This window comes from Vicia villosa, unplaced genomic scaffold, assembly GCF_029867415.1.
Source record: "Vicia villosa cultivar HV-30 ecotype Madison, WI unplaced genomic scaffold, Vvil1.0 ctg.000029F_1_1_1, whole genome shotgun sequence".
In the NCBI taxonomy this organism is placed as follows: domain Eukaryota; kingdom Viridiplantae; phylum Streptophyta; class Magnoliopsida; order Fabales; family Fabaceae; genus Vicia; species Vicia villosa.
Window position 1 is genome coordinate 552,575 of NW_026704961.1, and position 14,218 is coordinate 566,792.

General features: G+C 34.6%; 1 protein-coding gene across 1 annotated transcript; it reads left to right on the forward strand.

Moving 5' to 3' along the window:
* Nucleotides 1–350: 350 nt before the first annotated feature.
* On the forward strand, nucleotides 351–13,677 carry LOC131622328 (myosin-6-like). The gene is made up of 39 exons (XM_058893357.1): nucleotides 351–1,148; nucleotides 2,178–2,309; nucleotides 2,530–2,673; nucleotides 2,781–2,926; nucleotides 3,007–3,166; nucleotides 3,313–3,371; nucleotides 3,469–3,628; nucleotides 3,839–3,988; nucleotides 4,087–4,223; nucleotides 4,305–4,451; nucleotides 4,577–4,678; nucleotides 4,875–4,932; nucleotides 5,063–5,164; nucleotides 5,450–5,487; nucleotides 5,573–5,699; nucleotides 5,811–5,981; nucleotides 6,072–6,203; nucleotides 6,314–6,423; nucleotides 6,505–6,565; nucleotides 6,657–6,834; nucleotides 6,922–7,127; nucleotides 7,290–7,409; nucleotides 8,047–8,145; nucleotides 8,394–8,606; nucleotides 8,743–8,882; nucleotides 9,015–9,129; nucleotides 9,214–9,258; nucleotides 9,344–9,430; nucleotides 9,524–9,694; nucleotides 9,997–10,152; nucleotides 10,251–10,439; nucleotides 10,632–10,757; nucleotides 10,873–10,943; nucleotides 11,053–11,152; nucleotides 11,300–11,356; nucleotides 11,623–11,679; nucleotides 11,834–11,914; nucleotides 12,000–12,070; nucleotides 12,200–13,677. The coding sequence occupies exons 1-39, from the start codon at nucleotides 1,146–1,148 to the stop codon at nucleotides 12,312–12,314; spliced, it is 4,536 nt and encodes a 1,511-aa protein (XP_058749340.1). The 5' UTR covers nucleotides 351–1,145; the 3' UTR covers nucleotides 12,315–13,677.
* Nucleotides 13,678–14,218: the final 541 nt, after the last annotated feature.

Sequence of the window (14,218 nt, forward strand, 5' to 3'; positions counted from 1 at the left end):
AGGGCATTTACGGAAATCTACTGCTTAAACAAACGAACCGTTTCATTGCTTTATACCTATAATAACATTTTTCATTTAATTTTTTCATTTGTTTAATTTAATTATCAATGAAATTATGTGTGTGAGTGTGAGTTTGAGTGTCACGTGAGTTTCATCTAGAATAAATGAATAATTATTTTTTACTTTAAATTCAAAGGCCAAAATCGGTATAAAAAAAAAAGGAAATGAAAATATATTAGTACCACATTGCACCTAGGCATGGCAACGGGGCGGGTCGGGGACGGTTTTTACCTCCCCCAAACCCAAACCCGAATCCCCAATCAATCCCCGTTACCCGCCCCAAACCCAAACGGGGATGGGGAATTAAAACCCAAATCCGTCCTTAACGGGTTCGGGTTGGGTTCGGGTATCCCCGCCCCGCCACCATGTATTTCGTAAAATCAATTTTTTTAATAAAAATATTTACTTTTTCAAAAATCAAATTACATTATAAATAACAAAATAAAACAATCTCAAAAAATTTCATACATATATTTCAAATATTTAAAATAATAAATACAAATCAAATTATTAAAATATTAGCCACATATTTAATAATATAAATTATGAAATATAAATAATAATGTACATATTGAAATAAACGGGGCGGGTTCGGGGACGGGTTCGGGGTGGGTACTAGTGTCCCCATTACCCGACCCATCCCCATGTTTTCTAATCGGGGAAAACCCAAACCCGAACCCGAACCCAGTCAAAGCGGGTTTTCCCCGTCAACTTCGGGGCGGGTTCGGGTGGGTACCCGTGGGTCTGGGTTTTATTGCCATGTCTAATTGCACCAATAGAAGGAACGCTATAAACTCTCAGAAACGAAAATTACGCCATTGCAGCACCAAACTTTGCTGTTACAGTTGCAGTATGCTTCAAAAGTTTGATTTTTGTTAAAGGGCTTTTCATTTTAAGCTTCTCATTGTTCTATCCACATTATCATTATATTATTCACTTCATAACCATTTTTTATTCCGTGTGCACCGTTTTCTGCATTTGAAAGTTGTTGTAAACCGCGTTAAATTTGAGCTTCAAGTGGTGGAGTTGTCATTGGAGGTGGATCCAATTGCAAGCTGAGTTTTTCGTCAGATCTTTCTTGGAATATGGTATTTAGTTCTTGTTCATTTGGGTTTTTCTTGTGGTAGTTGTTTAGTCAATTTCAAGTCTGTTGGAATTGAATTTTTTTTAGGATAATGGGGGTGTGGTTTTTTCTTGTATTGATTATAATGAGGTTGTGCTGTTCGTTATGTTGAGGCAAATGGAGTTGTTGCTGCTGTTTTCCTTGTGTTACTGAACTCACCTGCGAATATATATTATGATAGAAAACAGATTAGGGTCTCTTTTTTATCTTAGAACTGATCAACGTTACAATTATTAATGGTTGTTTTTCTTTTTTTATGAATGTTGCCCTTTCTTATTGCTAGCTGACAATGTAGGAATCCATTTTTTTATTTTTTATTTTGTAGACGAATTGATCATAATTACTAGAAACTCATGCACACAATCACAATGAAATCGAGTGGTATATATCAAGATTCCATTGTTTGGATTTGTAAATAATAGAATGGAACATGATGGAATCCATTCCATCCTATTCCATTCTATTCTTTAGTTTTCATTTCCCCCAATTTAGAGGTGTATGCGATAGAATGAACTAATTTGTTCTATTTTGTATTGTCAAATTATAAAAAAATACACAAACAATGGAATGGAATCTCTATTACATTCTGCTCAGCTTCACTCCATTTCGTGCTGTTTCATTCCGCTTCACTCCGTTCTAGTCCATCAATCCAAACATAGCCAGCTAGGGTTCGAACCACGGTGTTGACATCCAACCTAGCAATATCGGTTTTTGCCAGTTCAGCTAGGATTTGCCGACAGGAATCCAACTCTATAGTCTTAGGGATTTTCATTTTAACTATAGTTTATATTGATATGCAGTTATTTCACTTTGAATTTTATGATTTTTTTTCTGTCTAATGAATCTTCTGTTTTGAATTGGTTATTCAAATCTAAGTATAGATAGCTTCTTTTTCTATGTTCTTTAATTTGGTCCAAAGTTGACCTTTCCATTTTCCGGTGTTTTTATGAGCTTTACCCTAGTTGCTTGATTGTGCATAAATTTTGGATTGTAGGCTGCTGCGTCTGCCAATCTTATAGTTGGGACCCATGTTTGGTTGGAGGATTCTGATGTAGCTTGGATAGATGGCGAGGTCTTGGAGATTAAAGGAGAACAAATCAAAGTCCTTTGCACTTCCGGGAAGGCGGTGAGTGCATTTTGTAATATTTGCTCAAAGTTAATCTTGGCCTTCACTAATGCATTTCTCTGTTTTTTGAATTACCGGTTTTACATGAATGTTTTGATTTCTTTGAAGGATAGCATAATATGTACATATGTTCTTTCTTTTAACTCAGAATTTTGAACTTTCAGATGCTTTAGAATTTGTTTATTTTGTCCCCATCATATGTATGATTGGCAATATGCAGGTTGTTGTTAAAGCCTCCAGTATTTATCATAAAGATACCGAAGTTCCACCGTGTGGAGTGGATGATATGACAAAGCTCGCATACCTGCATGAACCTGGAGTCCTAAGTAATCTGAGATCAAGATACGAAATCAATGAAATTTATGTACGCATTTTGGTTCCCAACGCTCCTTAAACGGTGTCTATTGTGTGATTTTTCATGTTTTCATTCATGCTGTATTAACTTGTGCAATTTCAACTGTTTGCTTTCAGACTTACACTGGGAATATATTGATTGCTGTGAACCCGTTCATAAAGCTTCCTCATTTATATGATAGCCATATGATGGCGCAATACAGAGGAGCAGCATTTGGTGAGTTAAGTCCACATCCCTTCGCTGTTGCTGATGCAGCATATAGGTAATTTTCATACATATCCTGTAATTAGAGTATACTGTTAGTTTATAAAGTTTGACTATATAAATTATATGTGTATTTAGGCTCATGATAAATGATGGAATCAGCCAGTCGATATTGGTGAGTGGTGAAAGCGGTGCTGGTAAAACAGAAAGTACTAAGTTACTCATGCGATATCTTGCTTACATGGGAGGGAGAGCGGCTGTTGCTGAAGGTAGAACTGTCGAGCAAAAAGTCCTCGAGGTTAGAGAATTATATCTTTACAAATTTAGTTTGGCAAGCTGATTTCATTAACATAACCTATTTATTTTGTTAAATTTCAATCATTGCTAACAATCTTAACAAACTAAAGTAGACCTTTTTTTCATACTTTCTTCCTTGATTTACAGTCAAATCCCGTCCTAGAAGCTTTTGGCAATGCAAAGACTGTGAGGAACAATAATTCAAGGTGAAAAATAATAAGTGTTCTGGTTGTGACTATAGTGCAAATGTTTATGCCATACCATCTTATGTGCTTTATTTTTTCTCACTTGTGACTTCTGCAGTCGGTTTGGTAAGTTCGTGGAGATTCAATTTGATAAAAAAGGAAGAATATCAGGCGCTGCTATCAGAACTTATCTTCTGGAAAAATCACGTGTTTGCCAAGTGTCAGATCCTGAGAGGAATTACCATTGCTTCTACATGCTCTGTACTGCACCTACAGAGGTAACAAGATTCTTTAGTTTTTTATATTGATTTGTTTTTTAGGCTAGGAATTTGGTTCATAAAATTAAAATGCAGTTACTTAACGGTAGAAAAAACTGTCTACAAATGAACCTGTAGAATATTTGGAAGTTCTTTATTGGTAAGTTCATGCTTGGCATTTTGGGATTTTGCATTTTAATTTTTCCGGACCTTTTTTTGTGATTTTTACAGGATGTTAAGAAGTACAAATTAGGGCATCCAAGAACGTTTCATTATCTGAATCAATCAAATTGCTATGAATTAACCGGGGTTGATGAATCTAAAGAATATAGCGCTTTAAGAAACGCAATGGATGTTGTTGGAATAGGTTCTGAGGAACAGGTATTTTATTTGGAGTTTCTCTAGTTTCATGTTTAATTTTTTCAAGTATGACCTATAACTCAATTATTTGTTTTGCCATTTATTCCATATCTCTCCAGGATGCAATATTTAAAGTTGTTGCTGCAATTTTGCATCTTGGGAACATTGAATTTGTGAAAGGGGAGGAGATAGATTCATCTATGCCCAAAGATGATAAATCCCGGTTCCACCTACAGACTGCAGCTGAGCTTTTTATGTGAGCAAACATTGAACATTTGCACCATTTTAAAATTTACATTTTATATCGTTTCCACCTTGACTAAAAAACTTTATTCAGGTGTGATGCAAAGGCACTTGAAGATTCTCTTTGCAAACGTGTACTTGTTACTCGTGATGAAACAGTTACAAGATGGCTGGATCCAGAAGCTGCTGCACAAAGTCGAGATGCGTTGGCTAAGATTGTATACACAAGACTGTTTGACTGGTAAGTCTGTGAACAGATTGGTCAGATATGCTTTTTTGAACCTTGGTTAGAGGTACTTACAAATTTGGTCAGTTCGTTCCCAAGTATTGGTATCATATGGTAAATTTTCCGTCATTCTTTTGCAGGTTGGTTGCTACAATAAATAATTCCATCGGCCAAGATCCCGAGTCAAAATCCATAATTGGTGTGCTGGATATTTATGGTTTTGAGAGTTTCAAGGCTAACAGGTGTGTAACTAGTACACCTTTTATTGTGTAATTAGCACGGAACAGTTTCTTCAAATCAACAGTTGCTCCAATAAACTTGAGTATTGTTAAAAACCGCTTTGCCAGTTTGGTTTCCTGTTAATCTACATTATTATGAAATGACATTCTTTTCCCTGATTTTGATATTAATCCCCTGTCTGTCACATGTACTCTGCAGTTTTGAGCAATTTTGTATTAATTTGACCAATGAAAAGCTTCAGCAGCATTTTAATCAGGTTTCTTTTTTATTTTTATGGAAGATATATATTTTCCGCTTATAATTGATTGTGTATTTGAATCAGACAATCACGTCACCTTTTTGTTACTCCACATGCTATTTTTGCCCTCAAATATTTTGTTTTACAGCATGTTTTCAAAATGGAGCAAGAAGAATACAAAAAAGAAGAAATTGATTGGAGTTACATTGAATTTGTGGATAATCAAGATATTCTGGATCTGATTGAAAAGGTTTTTCTTTCTAACTCTGCTATGCTTGAGCTGATTGGTCTTTATCTCTCTTTGCATGATTTTTATCTATGATGTTCATTCCTTCTAAGGAGAAATCCTTGCTTACAATGGACTCCCATGGAAAGTTAACTTCAGGGCTTATTTGATTGAGAAAACATTTTTACTTTAACTACCACTTTGTTTTAACTTCAGCGCTTATTTGAGAAAACATTATTACTCATTAATGAATATATATTTATCAGTTGGAATATTTTTAACTTTTGAATTGCCTTGCATTCATTTCAGAAACCTGGTGGCATTATTTCGCTTTTGGACGAAGCTTGGTACACATTTATACTGAGCCCATATTTATTCGCTTTAACAATTTCTATGGATGCTAAATAAATTAGTTATATGCGTGTTATCCAGTATGTTTCCTAGATCAACGCATGAAACTTTTTCCCAAAAGTTGTATCAGACCTTCAAAGACCATAAAAGGTTTAGCAAGCCCAAATTATCACCTAGTGACTTCACAATATGCCATTATGCTGGTGATGTAAGTTGGTAAAATTATAAATTTAGTTCAGAAATATAATAAACAGGATTCATAATGTGACGAAATGCATGTCAAGATTGCTTGATGTGATTTGTGTATTCTTTTTTGTAGGTCACTTATCAAACTGAGTTTTTCCTTGACAAGAACAAAGATTATGTTGTTGCGGAACACCAGGCACTTCTTAATGCTTCCAAATGCTCCTTTGTGTCGGGCTTGTTTCCCCCTTCACCTGTGGAAACTTCTAAGCAATCTAAGTTCTCTTCAATAGGCTCCGGATTTAAGGTGTTTTTATTTATATAAAAATACAACTAATGTATCTTTCTTGCTTAATCTTTGGGATTGTTAAAACTCTTCATATATCTTGCACTGCAGCTTCAATTGCAATCTCTACTTGAAACTCTAAGTTCCAGCGAGCCACACTACATTCGATGTGTGAAACCTAATAATCTTCTTAAACCGGCAATTTTTGAGAATAAAAATGTTTTGCAGCAACTGCGCTGTGGGGTAAGACTGCAACAGTTTGTATCCTGTTTTTTTACCATATACTTCATGTCGTAGTTGAAAGTCAGCAAAAGATTATGTAAGTTTATGCTGATTAGTTTATCTGGTTGTAGGGAGTTATGGAAGCAATTAGGATTAGCTGTGCTGGATATCCCACTAGAAAAACTTTCGATGAATTTGTCGATCGATTTGGCCTTCTTGCTTCCGAAGCATTGGACAGAAGGTATGTTGTTCACCCTCCTTATCAGGAATGTTGGTTGCTAGTCTGAAAATGTTTACTTATTACATATTATAATTATGCTAGTTCTGACGAGGCCACTGCTTGCAAGAGGATTCTCAAGAATGTTGGACTTGAGGGTTATCAGGTGACTATTACCATTGCATTCAGTGATTTCAGATTGGCCACACAAGTTTATATTATCCTTTTCTGACTAATTTGACTGGTTATTGGCATAGATTGGTAAAACAAAGGTGTTTCTTCGAGCTGGTCAAATGGCAGAACTAGATACCCGTAGAAGTGAGATCTTAGGAAAGTCAGCAAGTATTATTCAGAGGAAAGTCCGCTCCTATTTGGCACATCAAAGTTTCATTTCACTTCGTTTGTCAGCCGTGCAGATTCAAGCTGCATGCAGAGGTATCCGCTCTTTGCTTCTCGAGATATTAGCTCACAGTAACAACTTCGAATTTTGAAGTCCAATGGCTTGCTTTATACTGATTGCAGGACAACTTGTGAGGCAAGTTTTCGAGGGAATACGGCGGGAGGCTTCTAGTCTGCTCATTCAAAGGTGTCTCCGCATGCATATTGCTAGGAAGGCGTACAAAGAAATGTATGTCTCTGCTGTCTCTATCCAGACTGGTATGCGGGCAATGGGTGCTCGATGTGACCTACACTTTAGAAGAAGAACTGCTGCAACTGTTGTCATTCAGGTAGGGAATATTTGGAAAAGATATCATTAAAAGATATTTTGAACATTTTTTACTACTGTTGTTGTTGTTCATCCATTGTATGCAAAATTGTAATGGCTGAACTTAGTTTATTTGTTTTGGTTTAAAAAGCTTTTACAAATCTGATGAATTTGTGTCTTGCAGAGCCACTACAGGAAATACTTGGCACAACTTCATTTCACGAAATTAAAGAAGGCAGCAATTGCAACACAATGTGCATGGCGAGGAAAAGTTGCCCGGCGAGAATTGCGGAAACTCAAGATGGTAATTACCTTTTTTTAAGAAGTTAAACCTTTGAATTGGTCAATGAATATTAGCTTTAAGTAAAATTGTTATAATTATCATATTACTGATATGACTCGAGAATCGAGATGATAGTTATACAAAATGAGCTTATAATTCTATGAACATTAAGAGTTGGCGGCTTTAAATACATTTTGAATGAAAGATTACAGTCAGAGTTGCTAGAGATGCAATTAAAATACATTTTGAATGAATTTAAGGTATGTGACTTTTTTTTGTGGTAAGGAGGGGGAACCATTTAAAATTATTAGGTTTTGTCACTAAGAGCATCTTCAATGGTGGTATTTTCTTTTGAGTTCTCCACCTAGACATGCCACATCATAGTACCATTGCATTGCAATGCAACTATGAAAAAATTGTGGTACCCAATCAAATTAGTTTATGAGGTAAAGTTGTGGGCCCAATAATAACTTTTTAGAATTATACAATTAAAATAAAAATTATAAAAATTATTTTAAGATGATGTGGCTAGTGGGACCCATAAAGAACTCAAAAATGGGTTACACCATTGGAGATGCTCTAAATGACTTTGCATTGACGATCGGCCTCTTTTGCTTTTCTCATTTAATGATTGAGATTTTTGCTATTTTGGTTGTAGGCTGCGAGAGAAACAGGGGCTCTCCAAGATGCCAAAACTAAGCTTGAAAAACAAGTTGAAGACCTTACATTGAAGTGGCAGCTGGAAAAACATTTAAGGGTAAATCAATGACTAAGATTTTGTTAGTACTAACTGTTAACATAAATCATTAAACTGTGGTATACTGGAAAATTTCACATAGTATGAATTAAATACTCCAAATTCAGTAAAATATTGTAGTGGAACAACAATGATTTGTTTAACTGATAAAAAAGTTTTTTGTCTGCTTTATCTGTCAAACATGTAAGAAAGTGGTAGCATAGAATTTAGTATCTGACGTTGCAATAAGCTTCTAATATTAAATATAGGTGGCCATTGAAGAAGCCAAAACAAAAGAAAATGAAAGATTACAGTCAGAGTTGCTAGAGATGCAATTTAAGTTCAAAGAAACGAAATCACTTCTTGAAAAGGAGCGGGAGGCTACAAAAATATTGGAGGAGAAAGTTCCTGCCATTCAAGAGGTTCCAGTTGTTGACCATGCTTTGTTGGAGAAGCTAAGTAGTGAAAACGAGAAACTCAAGGTGAGGTGGTTTTGGGCTTAGATATCTGTGTTTTAATTCAAGTATTAGTATTTTGATGGTATGCTTCAGATATTTTAGCATAAAATAGGTTGTCGCATTGTATTACTAATATAATGCTTTATGGAATTTTTTACAGAACTTGGTGAGTTCACTGGAAAAGAAAATTGATGAAACAGAAAAAAGGTATGAAGAGGAAACTAAAGTTAGTGAAGAAAGGTTGAAGCAAGCTTTGGATGCAGAATCGAAAGTAATCCAGATGAAGACTGCCATGCAAAGGTATGGTTCATGATTAAGTTTTGCTAATATCAGAGAAATATTTGATTGAACATTACACCTCTAGTTCTAACTGTAATCATCCAGTTACCCTTTTCTCGATGACCATTTTAATTTCTCAATTAATATTGATAGGCTTGAAGAGAAATTTGCAGACATGGAACTTGCAAAACATATTCTTCAAACACAACCTCTGTTAAACCCGTCTATGAAAACGACAGCGGAGAACTTCTCTACTCCTGTATCTGAGGTAAATTTATAGCAGCTAAATTACGTTGGTCCTCATTCTCTGTTATTACGCCTATGTTTGAAATATTGACGTTGTGATATGCAGAAGTTGGTAAATGGTCACCATGCAGCAGAAGAACAGAATGACGTTGTAAGTACATTGTTTGCTATTATTTCTATGTCCCTTTTAACAAGCGACCGCGTCTAGTGAAATATAAAATTATTTGTCTTTACAGGATGCATTTGTTACTCCTGTGAAAGTGAAACAACTTGGCACCGAATCTGACTCAAAATTGAAGAAATCATGCAGTGAACGACGTCATGTATGTACTTAAGCTTAAGAATTTGGCTGTTAGTTTTCATAGAATTTTCATCAAAGGTACGATTCTCAATCTTAAAATCCTGTTTCACTGCAGGGGAGTTTCGACTCACTTGTCAACTGTGTTAGTAAAAATATTGGGTTCAACCATGGAAAGCCTATTGCTGCATTTACCATTTACAAATGTCTTCTCCACTGGAAATCATTTGAAGATGAAAGATCTAGTGTATTTGATCGCCTTATCCAGATGATTGGTTCCGCAATTGAGGTGACTTTCCTACACTATTCTGAGTTATACTTTGTGGGACATGATAACACCGGGAAAAAGCATAGGAAATAAATTAAACTTAGAACAAGAGCATTTAATTATGAAATACACCATGCAAATATCCAATTAATTGTGACAATTTAAACTGTATTTCACCTTTTTTTTTTGTTGACAACTGAAATGTTTGATGATGATCTATATTTATGGTGCTTTTCTTTTCTGGTATAATAAAGAAGTATTAGAGCACTTGTTTAAAATAAATTATTTGGATTCTTCAAACATACTCTCTTTTTACCTTGCAGGATCAAGATGACAATGATCTTATGGCCTATTGGATGTCAAATTTATCAGCATTATTGTTTTTACTTGAACAAAGCCTGAATACTGGGAATTCAACAAATTCAACTCCGGTTGGAAAACCGCCTAATCCAACATCCCTCTTTGGAAGAATGACTAAGGTAATGAATATTTCTTACTAAATTGTATATTTTCTAATTTCCAATAAACACTTCAAAATTAAAATATTCCTCTTATTCATTTCAATGGTAAATTGCAGAGTTTTCTTTCATCCCCTTCATCTGCCAGCTTTGTTTCCCCTTCATCAGTGGTTGTACGCAAGGTAGAGGCTAAGTACCCTGCTTTACTTTTCAAGCAGCAGCTCACAGCCTATTTGGAGAAAATATATGGCATCATTCGAGATAACTTGATGAAGGAGTTAACGTCGGTTCTTGCACTATGTATCCAGGTGTGTTGAAATCTAGTTGGAAACTCATGTTGGTTTTAAATGAACAGTTGCCTCATCTGATATAGTTCTCATAGTATGTTTCCATGCACATTTTTCCCTTTTCTAAAAATTCAAAAAGATTGAGTCTACATTTTGCTTTTAGTCAGATTTTTTTATTCTCTTCTTTATGCAAACCTCGTTGATGATATACAGGCACCAAGAACATCAAAGGGAGTGTTACGCTCTGCCCGGTCCATTGGTAAAGATTCCCCAATGGCTCATTGGCAGAATATTATCGCATCCCTCAACGCCCTCTTATGCACGTTGAAAGAGAACTTTGTAAGGAGCTTTGCGATTATTAACATCTGAATATTATGCAATTACCTCCATGTTAGCCCCGTCCATTCAATTTTTAAAATTACTGAAAGAAGATAAATAATCTTTTGGGTTTCAGGTGCCTCCAGTTCTTATCCGAAAGATCTTCAGTCAAACATTCTCATATATCAACGTGCAACTCTTCAATAGGTAAGTGGTTTTGATACACTTCCTTTAACATAATTTGTTTTGTTGTATTGTAATGTTTTTGTTTTATAAATGTGAAGTTAACAATTTACCTCCCTAAAATGGTTTCTAGTCTTCTAGTTCGTCCCGGTTGTTGCTCATTCAGCAATGGGGAATATGTGAAAGCTGGACTAGCTGAATTAGAGCTGTGGTGCTGCCAAGCAAAGGAGGAGGTAATTTGTTTTCACTTTTACTATTATGTTTTAAACTTGATTTCGCACACATGTTACTTGGTATGTTGAATTTGTGATGACATGCCATTTTAGCACTGGTGTGCACAATTTCATTAAAGCTCCAAAATAACTTCCTTAACTTTGCAGTATGCAGGAACGTCTTGGGATGAACTCAAACACATAAGACAGGCTGTTGGGTTCTTGGTAAGTGTGTCTCGCTTGATAATATAGTATCTTTTCATCCCAATTCCTTTTAATTTTATTTACCTGATTCTCATATACCCTGAAAGGCCAAAACTATGATGATTAGGTTTGTTTACAACTTGAATCCAGTAAAGCTAAATGACTTGTCATTTGCTTCTACTTTTAGATCAAGTTTCTGTTTTTTCTATGTATATTTCTTTTAAATGAAATGATCAAAATCTAACTTTTTTGTTTTAATTACTTCTACATCTCATTTTATATAACAGGTTATTCATCAAAAGTATAGGATTTCGTACGAAGAAATCGTTAATGATTTATGCCCTGTAAGTCTATACGTCTCAAACCCCACATGTGCCGTGCATGAGACTTGCATCCCTCATTTATACTCGCCATTATACTCTTAACATTTTAACTCTTGCCATCATAGTTTTTATAGTTTATATGTTTTTTCTCATATTTTGCCCGGTTTTTCTACAGATTTTGAATGTCCAGCAGCTGTGTAAAATATGTACACTTTATTGGGATGATAACTACAATACACAAAGCGTATCACCTCATGTAAGTTCGTGTCTCTATTTTTCCAGTCATGGCAAAAAGTATCCTTGAAATGACAAATGTTTGATGCATTTAAATCTTCCTTCAGGTCCTTGCTAGCATGAGGATGGACTCCAATAATCCTCATAGCGATTCTTTCTTGTTGGATGACAGTTTTAGGTGAGGCTGCTTGATAGTGCTTTACTAACACATGCTACAAGCCTATATGAATAAACAACTTAATTAAGAGCTTATACCATAAGTCTTTATCAATAAATGCTTATATATAACATGTTTTTTTTTTTACAGCATTCCCTTCTCAGTGGATGACCTCTCTGCATCACTGCAAGAGAAGGACTTCTCAGACATGAAACCAGCAGACGAACTTCTTGAGAATCCAACATTCCAATTTTTAAATGAGTAACCTTACCATACTTTTTTGATTGTGCCATTTGGTGCTTGTATATAAGCCATTTTATATTTACTTTATAGATTTTTTTTCCTTTAAAAGAAAATTATAGTTCATTTTCTGGCCATATCCCTGCAATCCTGCATCATGAGCATGATGCTACCCCAGCTGTATAGTTATTTTTTCCCATTCTTTTGTTAGGCATTCATTTGTTAGCATTCAACTATAATATATATAGTAATGAAAATCAGGAACTTGAACAATAGTGTTTACTTTCTTATTTTTCGCTAGGACATTTCTGTAGATGTAAAGATGTTTTTTGGTGGATAATCTGTAAGTATTTCTATAAATGCTACTTGACTCGGATGAATTCTAGAATCCACCTCGAAAAGTTAGTAAAAATTGTGAAGATTTGAAACATTTTGTGGCCAACCCATTTGAAATTCACATGGCACAAGCCCAATAAAAGGGTTTGGGACCAAGTTCTTATTATTTTGGACCACCCTATACTCTTGTCTAAATTTGCAGGCATTACAACTGTGACCTTACTATTGAGTGATTGTGGATTTGGATAAGCTTTGGTTTACAAGAAAACGAGTAACGGAGTTTATTCCAGGTTATGATTTCTGGTCCATTCTTTGTGCCAGTGTTACTTCACCTGATTTTCTCATCAATTGTTGGCCCATTTTTTCCAAGGGCTACAAGGTCCTTACCCTAGACCTAAGCATATGTAAGCTAGGTGTGGAAATTCTCTTACCATTCACATTCTCATCATAATTTTCAATGATTTGGTATTGTTAGATTTAATTCACTTTAATACGCGTCAATGTTTGATGTCAAATGATTGGTCATATTCTCAATTTTAGCCTCAAAGCTTTTAAGAAAGTAGCATTTTTTTAATAATAATAAAATTGTCACTTTTCATCATCATATGAATGTTAATGTTTTTTTTACGTACTTTTCCGTATTGTATTATATAATGTTTTGATTATTTATAACTTAAAGAACAAAATAATTGTGAAGGTCTCAAACTCCTTGAGGGTTGGAATTGTGTCAAAGTGGAGATTAATATGGATTCCACTAAGGTCTTTAAGGCTCTTGAGAAGAGATGCTTTGATATGATTGAGAGTTTATCTCTTCTTAATTAGATCTGTCGGATTATTGATAGTTGGATGAAAAAATTATTTGTCACTCGTACAGAGAGGCGAACAAATGTGTTGATGTTCTTGCTACAATGGGATGTGAAATTCGAAATGACATGGTTATATATCATGGTGCGCCTAACTGCATTGTGAGACTGATTCAGAAGGATGCTAGAGGTGCTTGCAGAGATAAGCTAGTGTGCGTGTAGTTTCATTGTTTTCGAACTTAGGCCCTCCTTATTTCTAAAAAAAAAAAAAAAATTATTAATGGCATTGGAAAGAAAAATTTAAATAATAAAAAGGAAAGAGAATAATAAATTATAAGGAAATATATGATGGGGTTACATTGAAATTATAAAATAGTAACTTGGAATAATTTTTTTAAAAACTAATTTATCATTTGAGAAATAAAAATGCACCAATAGTTAACATGGACAATTGAAGATTTCATTTAGGTCATTTATCGACTTTTTTAATTTATTTTTGTTTTGATTTTGCTATTGTCTTAGCCGAAATACATACTTAAATTAAATATTTAATGAAAAAAGAATCCTGGTGATTCAGATTCAAATTCAAATTTAAAATTTCACATAAAATATCATCACATATTATGTATACATTTTAAAGGCCAAAATTATTTATGACTTACACATATCAAATGTGGAAAAAAAATTAAGAATCTTAAATTCAAATATAGCCTAAATGGGGTGCAGTTACCGTGTATAGATAAAAATCTATGCACCATGCATAGATTATTATGGACCCTTGGATCATTGG

Excerpts from the sequence above, each read along its gene's own strand:
- LOC131622328 (XM_058893357.1), top strand. Across the intron at positions 3,167-3,312 it reads TCGAGCAAAAAGTCCTCGAG|TCAAATCCCGTCCTAGAAGC; the intron begins GTTAGAGAATTA and ends CTTGATTTACAG. Across the intron at positions 10,153-10,250 it reads TCTTTGGAAGAATGACTAAG|AGTTTTCTTTCATCCCCTTC; the intron begins GTAATGAATATT and ends GGTAAATTGCAG.